The 8,120-nt window shown below is 57.6% G+C and overlaps 1 protein-coding gene across 5 annotated transcripts in view; it reads right to left on the bottom strand.

Moving 5' to 3' along the window:
- Positions 1-7,517, bottom strand: part of SPNS3 (sphingolipid transporter 3 (putative)) — a 36,644-nt gene extending 29,127 nt beyond the window's left edge. For all 5 annotated transcript variants that reach the window (XM_040629834.1, XM_040629836.1, XM_040629838.1 and 2 more), the window contains exons 1-2: positions 7,081-7,517; positions 4,125-4,190 (exon numbers count right to left, since the gene is read on the bottom strand). In XM_040629834.1, the coding sequence (XP_040485768.1) occupies positions 4,125-4,190; positions 7,081-7,261 (247 nt within the window). In that variant the 5' untranslated portion in view covers positions 7,262-7,517. The remainder of the gene's footprint in view (positions 1-4,124; positions 4,191-7,080) is intronic.
- Positions 7,518-8,120: the final 603 nt, after the last annotated feature.

Here is an 8,120-nt window from a genome sequence, read left to right as displayed (position 1 = left end):
ACTCCCCCCCATCCCCATCCTGGGGCAGCAGGGGGGAGGGCCATGCTCCCTGCCAGGACCCTGTCTCTGCAGAACTCTCCCCCTCCCGTCCTGGGGCAGCACAGGGGGCGGCCATGCTCCCTGCCAGGACCCTGTCTCTGCACAACTCCCCCCCATCCCCATCCTGGGGCAGCACAGGGGGCGGCCATGCTCCCTGCCAGGACCCTGTCTCTGCAGAACCCCCGCCCCCGCCCGCGCCTAGCCGGGACTGATTTTGCGCTCATCCCCCTGCTGGGGGCGGGAGGCAAGGGAGGTCTGCCCAGGCCTGCTCTGCAGACCAGCGGGGTTTAGGAGCGGTGGTTCCCGGGGGCTAGAAAAGCCCTGGTTTTTCGAAGCAGGTAGAACATTCACCTAGCACCGTCGGTTGTATCTGTACCATTTTTTAAAGTAAACCCTTCTGAAATGGCGACTGGAGTAACGAATACACTTGCTACTCCGTGAGGACAAAGAAACCGCCACGTTCTCGCACGACTCTGCCGAGCACACAGGTGCCCTCGCCGCCCGGTTCCTCAGATGAAGCGGCCCCCGCCCTCCGCAGGTGGAGGGAGGCGGCCTGGACTCGCCTCCGCCGGAGGCCCCGCCCCACGCCTGGGTCTCCATTCGCTGAGCGCAGATGATTGACATTACCCGAGCCTAATGAGCGTCCAGACTCGTCCCCGCTCGGGTTCCAGCCCCTCCCACTCCCCCGTCCCGCTCCAGTATTAGGCTGAGCCCCACGCAGCTGCAGAAATTAGGCCAGTTTTGACCTACAAAAAAAACGGCAGTTTAATATGGTTCGACCTAATACTCCACAGAGAATGGTCTGTGGTGTCAGTGGCATTTAGAATTTTAATAGCTACCGCCAAAATAGGCCTCCAAAAAAGCTGTACCCACTTACACTGGCACGGAAGTACATGCCAGCTCTCTTGCCAACATTTGATACGATCAATCATATTATTTTTGTTCATTTAACGGTTGAAAAGCAGATGGTGTCTCGCTGATGTTTTAATCTGCATCGTCCTTATGTCCAGTGAGGCTGGGCAGCAGTCCTGCACTCAGTCCTCTGCCCATTTTTCGGTGGGGCTCTTGTCTCCCAGTCCTCTATATTTGTTTAAAGGATTTAAAATGCAAAATCTGGGGCTAAACTACCTGGGCTCACATCTTGAACCAAAGAGTGCCTAGCTGTGTGACCTTGGGCAAATTCCTTAACTCTGCTGTTCCCCTCGAATCAATGCTATGAGATAGAAATTGTGCTTCCCACAGAAGGTTATGGAGAAAATTAGACGAAATAAAGCATATAAAAGGCAGTGCCTAGCTTTCTGTAAACGGCTTATAAATGTTATCCATTGTTGTTACTAACTGCATTAGTTTCACGCACGTCATACAGAACAGTTTAGCTTCCCTGTCCTCAAACGTATCAGTCTTCCTCTGGCCGGGATTGTTTCTTGTCTTCTTTTTTTTTTTTTTTTTAAGATTTTATTTATTTATGTGAAAGAGAGACAGCCAGCGAGAGAGGGAACAGAGCAGGCGAGTGAGAGAGGAAGAAGCAGGCTCCTAGCAGAGGAGCCCGATGTGGGACTCGATCCCGGAACGCCGGGATCACGCCCCGAGCCGAAGGCAGACGCTTTAACGACTGCGCTACCCAGGCGCCCCTGTTTCTTGTCTTCTTAAGGGAAATCTTCTCCACCCAAAGGTTATAAAAATATTTCCCCGAGTCTTCTAATACCTTCTTGAGATTTGGGGCAGGGATCCCTTCTGGGATATAAACCACCTCACCCCGCAGATGCCCTGAGATGAAGCCTGGACCCGGGGAGGGCACGCTCACACAGGCGCACTCCTCTGCTCCTAGCAGCTCCAGATTCAGACGGCTTTGGAGACAAAATAGAAGGAATCCAGGAGCAGGAGGTGAAGAGAAAGACTCTACAGACAGCAGCCCGGATTCGAATCCCAGCTGTGTGACCTGCAGCAAGCCCCAAGCCTCTCTGTGCCCCAGGTTTGTCATGGGGAAGATGGGCACGAGAGTAATAATAATCCCGGCCCTGTGGGGTTGTTGTGAAGGGTGAACGAGTTGATGTCACAGGGCTCGTGAGACAGTGTCTGGCACACGGTAAAGGCCACATGAGTGTCGGTTTTCAGTATTATCCATCAGTGCACCGACCCCAAGAGCCTCTCTGGCTCATTGGAAGGGGAGGGTCTGACCACTGCTCACCCCACCCTCTGCCCCATGTTACGATTTGGCCCTGCCCGCTCAGTCAGGGGCCGCCTCCATTCCGAGCCCTGTGGAAAGCAGCAGGGTGGGGCTCGCGGCCATTGCACGGAGACCCTAGATGCGGGAAGGCAAAGACTCACCCCAGGTCACTGAAGACAGAGAGTCTGGTCATCAGGCCTGCAACCCCCCAGCTCTCTCCACACACTTCTCTGGGCGGCTTCTGAAGCGCTGACCCTCCCTTCCCCCCGACACACACACACCGGCACACGCACAGCCCCACTACACACTTGCACACGCACGCACACGCTTCTCTCTCCACGGTATCTCACTTATGGGGCCTTGTAGTAATAACACTGCTCCAAAGGTGAGGACCTGGGAAGGCAGATCGTGACTCAACCGGCATTGTCGGTTTAATCTAGAAGGTTGTGGGGATTGAGCCCAGAGGGTCTCGCTTTGGCACCGCAAAGGGCAGCACCCGCGGCTGGCCTCAGCCTCGAGACAAGGGCGGTTGGGAAAGACGCATCGTCTACAGCAAAGGGCTGCTAGCTCTTTGCTCGGTCCTTTAAGAACTGCGTCACCCTGCACGTGTTTCCAGCCGACATCTAAAACGTTTTCGTCATGAGTTTAAATAGTTGCAAAGGGTGTGATTTCTATCGTTATTGTATTTTTAAACTATATTCTCATCCAGATCCACGGGGCTGCAGATTACATTCATCCCATTGAGGGGAAATGTCTGCCGTGTACGGACATTTGCTCTAATGAGCAAAACCAGTCCTTATTTGCCAAATCAATACGACAAATCAGACTGAGTGCCTGTAAGGAAGATGTTAAAATGTTGGCTTCGTTTTTTCTAATTGAAATAAATGTGTTGACACCCATCCCTGAGACAACATCTCACTTCTGAATCCTACATGGTAGATAAATAGGAGACTGTCACACCAGCAGGACAGCCAGATAAGGGCTGGCACTTGGCCACGGGCTTGTGGCCTGGCGGAAACATCCCCAGTGAGCTTCTACCAACACTCTGTCTGTGGGCCTTCCACGGCCTCCCCCGCAGAAGGCAAGCATCCGTGGGGGTCCCCTCCGTCTGGCACCCCGGAGGCTTTCACACCCCAGGGCAGGGCACCAAAGATAAACTCGGAATAGGGAAGACGTACGTTTCCCTGCTTGAAAGGCAGGTGGGAAGGAAGACCCAGAGGCTTTTTCTCAGGCAGGTGCATTTTAGGAAAGAAAAACACAGGCTCGAGGGTCTGTAAGTGGATTCTCTCAAACTCTGCTCATGTGGCCCCTGGAAGGTTTTTGTGTATCTCCAGGGGTCCCCATACCCCAGTGTAAGAAACTTGCTCTGAGGTGTTGGGGGTCCACAGAGAGGAGCCCCAGGTGTGCTAGTTACATGGTGGGTGTCTGTGTGTGTGACCTTGGAATGGGAGGTGTGGCTGCTCCCCGCCCCTACACCAACTGTCAGGCCTGTGGGCCCAGATGCCGTATGAACCCGTGTGGGAAGCACAGATCTCTGTCTCTCTGTCTGTCTGTGTTCTGCGGGCCAGATTTTTCAGGTCCACGGAGGAAAGCACAGGTCAGGATTTCTCAGCCCCGGCCAGTCTCGGGCGCCCAGCTGAGCCAAACAGGGATGAGTGACCTCCGCCGAGGTCATGATCTGAGGCTCGGGGCTTTTCCAGACCCCCACCCCACCCCCGCTCCTTCTGCAGCACCTGTGCTCAAACCCTAAGCTGCCGCTCAGGAACCGGGGCTCAGCCCACGTTCCCCCTCCTCCCATCCACACCACGGATCCTCAGCACCCCCTCCTCTGTGCCAGGGGATGGGCGGTGCTCACCCTGGCCCCCTGCCCCAGCATGAGCCCCGGGCCCCAGCCCCAGAGCAGGCACTTGCTCCTTACCTGTCTGAAGCAAACCGGCATTGCTGTCTTGGATCTGAAAAAAGTTCTGTATGTCCAGCAGCATCCCTGTGGACAGAGGGACAGCGCTCAGGACAGCGCTCAGGACAAGGGCAGCTGCCCCTGCATGTGGGTCAGGGCCCAGCTGACCAGCCCAGCACAGAGTGTGTCTCCGGGGCCCACTGCTGTCAGCCCCTCTCTCCCACCCATGTGCAGTCACACGGGCACACAGACAGGGGAGCCGGTGCACAGGGAGACCGGTACACATCAACACACAGAAACACATACCCCAGAGTCCCAAACGTATGACACGCTCATACACAGGCATCCCGCCCAGGGACAGAGACGCACAGACATGCAGATCCACATACAGACGGGCATGCCTGGAGAAACACACCGGCAGAGACACAGATACACACACACATGGAGTGTGCATGCCACAGGCATGTGGGCGTATGCACGAGTATAGGGCTGCCGTTCACATCCTCATCAGAGCGACTGGCAGCTCCGTGTTGCTACATGGTGTGCAGCTCGCTTAGACTACAGTGTTAATGACTATGCAGCCCAGCAGCCCTGCTCAGGTGCAAACTCCTGACATTCGTGGATGTATGTACATGCGGAGCACGGACATGCAAAGACATACATGCCCCGGGCTGCACATGCACCCGCACCAGCGTGTTCTTCCGGGGGCATGAGTGGACAGACAGTGCCCACGAGAGCCTCAGAGAAAGGTCTGACCTCAGCCCCAACTCCCTGAGCGGGGCAGGCTCTTGGTCCACACCAGCCAGGCCTCGAAAGGCCCTCCAAGGTCTTTCTAGGCCACAGGCCAGTGCAGTGGGCACTCAGCCTAACACAGAGGAGGAAAGAGGCTCTGTTCCCCGAAATCCCCTCAGCCTTTGGCAGTACTTCAGAAAGGGTCAGTCAGAGTTGAGGCACCTGCTTATCTGAGCTGTGGGGCTCAGGCCCTATCATTATGAAGAAGAGCAATCATCACAGTCATTCAATCATGAGCTGGCGGAGGGCCCGGCCCCTGAGCTGGCCCCCACAGGTGTTCCCCTAAGAGGCAGGGGCCATCCGTGTCCCCACGACACAGATGCAGGAGCCGAGGCTCCAGCCACGCCCGTGGGTGTGCTGCCGAAATGGGGGGAGCGAGGACTAGCATCCCAGCCAGGGGCAGCCCCCCTCCCACAAGCGGGGCCTACAGAAACGCCCCACGGCAGGGAGGAAAGCCCCACAGCCACACCTCTAAGACCTGCCGGCAGGTGGAGAAAGGTCAAGGAAGCAGAGAAACCAAGGACGAGATTTTTGTTCAGATATTTGGTATGTCCTTCCTTCCTTTTTAATAGTTTTAATAACACAAATAAGACGTAGTCATTGGAGAGAAAAACATAAACACTAAAGAGCAAAGAGTTCAAAGTTCTGTGGGATCCCATTCATCTTCCATCCTCAGGAGTGAGGACTTGCCCCCTGGTTTTACCTACTCCTCGCCTCCTCCCAGCCCTCTGGGGCCGGGAGTGGACCTGGCCTCCTTTCCCCCTTGAGGCTGTCATCTGCCCCCAAAGAGCTGCTTCCCATAGAGCATTCTGGCTGCTGTGAAAACCCAGCCGTCCCTGGCAGCTCCCTCCGCATGGTTTCACTTCTCCGGGCCTCCATGCAAGCCAGCGACCTTGGCCTTGCTTTCCACCGGGACAGAGGAAGTCCCAATAGGGAAGGGCCTCCGCTGGCCAGACTTGGGGCCTCCCCAGCCTGCAGGGCTCCAGGCGCTCCCCCACCCCCCAGCTCTCTACCCCTTCCCGGCTCAGCTCGGGCCCTCGGCCCACACACCCACTCGGGTCTCCCCCAGTCCACAGCAGTAACCCCAGAACTGGACCCCCCATTCTTGTGCTGCCTGCACCAATCTCATTCTAGGCCCCCCCACCCCCAGAAATTGTCTGTGGCTCCCCATTGCCTCAACAGAAAGCCCAAGCTCCTGGGCTGGCAACCACGAAGCCTGGGATCTGGCCCCGAAGACCCTTTTAGGAGAGTTTCCTGCCGTGTCCACGCTGGTCACCTCTGTCCAGAGCACACGCACCCACGCGCCTGGACCCACACTGACCCCTCACCCGACACCCTCACCCCACTCCACTTCCCACCTCTCCAGCTTCCTCAGGCTTCAAGACCCAGCCCAAATACCCCTCTTCTGAGTCGCCCCACCAACGTCCAGCCTGCTCTGGTCTGTGTGTGCCCTCTGAGCTCCCCGGAGACGGAGTCGCGTCTGCAGCCATCTACGGCTCTGGACGCTGTTCGCTGCTCAGCCGCTTCCTGGTGGGCTGAACCCGTCTCTGGGGCGCCAGGGTCCTGGCCTCAGGGCTGCTGCAGGTGCCCCCCGACCCTCCCCCACAACATGGGCATTCCTGAGCTCCGGAACCACCAGACAGACCCTCCTTGGGTCTCCGAGCCCATAGTTCACGTTCATTAAGTCAGTGTGGAATGAATCAGTGATGAGAGAGAAAATTGGGTTAAATCTTGAATGAATAAATGAACGAACGAGTTCAGGGAATGTGTGAGTAACAAGAAGAGCGGGTTGAGCCCCGGGGCCTCCAGGAAGGAAGTCAGAATATGCAAGGCTTGCACCCAGAAGCTATTTCTAGGCCAGGCCGCCTGCCCACAACCTCGCTCAGCATCCCCCCCAGAACCTCCAGGCCCTCGCCCGAAGGCCCAGTCCTCCCTGCGGTCCTCGGCCCCCTCCCCGCACCGGGCACCCACCCCGTGTGCACATGCCTAGAATGGGGCTAGATTGGGACCCCTCCGTTCGGGCTCGGCTGAAACTCCCTCCAGGGGTGAGAACGGCAGGGATGCAGCCCACGAGAGGACAGTTTGAGGCCGGAGGGCGCCGTGGGGGCACGGTGCCAGCCAGTGGCAGGGCGGTGGGTGAGTGGGCAGCGGGCAGGTGCGTCCCAGCGCACCGTCACCTCCTCACCTGCGACGATGAACCAGTTCATGTAGTTCAGCAGATTGACGTAGCAGAGCACCGCGGCGGCCGCGCGAGCTCTCCAGCGGGGCAGGCACCAGGGCGCGGACGTGCTCCGAGGCAGGCACGCTCCTGAGCCCGAGGCCCCGGAGTGCCCGCCTGGCCCGGGCTCCCGGCACTCCGCGGACATGCCCCCAGCCTCGCCCGCTTAGGCTCCTGTCCCGGGACGGCTGCCGGGACACGGGCACGTCGGCTCTGCCCCCAGTCACTTCCTGTGGGTTCCCAGCCTCCCGAGCTCAGAGCAGCTGTGCTAACTGCCGAACATCTTATCACAGGTTCCTCCTGAGCCCACCGCAGGCTGGCCATCGCAGTTTCACCACCCCGGGCTCCGAAGCCTGCTGGGGGCCCACCCTGGGTGACCGGACATGCCGGTCCCCTCGACTCGGCCTGAGGCTTCGGTGGCTGCCATGGGGAAGAGGAGCTTCATGGGACAGGAAATGAGATGAGTCTCCAGGGCCCTGCTCTCCAAAAGAGGGTCTGGTTGCCTACACGAGAGATGGGCTTTGAATGCAGGACGTGAGCTGGGCCACATCGGGACGGCTGGGTGTTGGCCAGGAGAGCAGCACCCAGCTGCGAGGGAGGCCAGCACCTGCTCTGCTCTGGGGGCTGAGGGGCTGCCCACAGGAGGACAACGGATTCAAAATCCAGGGGGAGATTTTGCAGAGCGGAAACAGATTGGCACGGTCTCAAAGTGTCTCTTGACAGAATGCTTATTAGCAGCGGTGGGCGAGGGCAGTAACCATACAGCAGAGGAATCAGGCGACGTCTAGACCGAGGATTTAAGTAACACCACCACCAAGAGCAGAGGGCACTGTGCTTCTCCCCCGGAGGTCCTGAGCCAGCCATGTGTCACCTAGGCTGGGTTCTGGTCAGGAATCTAATGAGGAAACATCAGACACGCCCAAATTGAGGGATACTATTTTTAAAAATAGACTATGTTTTAGAGAAGTTTTAGGTTCACAGCAAAATTGAGCAGAAGGTTGATTTTC

Source organism: Ursus maritimus, unplaced genomic scaffold, assembly GCF_017311325.1.
Source record: "Ursus maritimus isolate PB19 unplaced genomic scaffold, ASM1731132v1 scaffold_14, whole genome shotgun sequence".
Lineage (NCBI taxonomy): Eukaryota > Metazoa > Chordata > Mammalia > Carnivora > Ursidae > Ursus > Ursus maritimus.
Note: the sequence above shows the minus strand (reverse complement) of the source record. Positions and strands in the feature narration are given on the sequence as shown.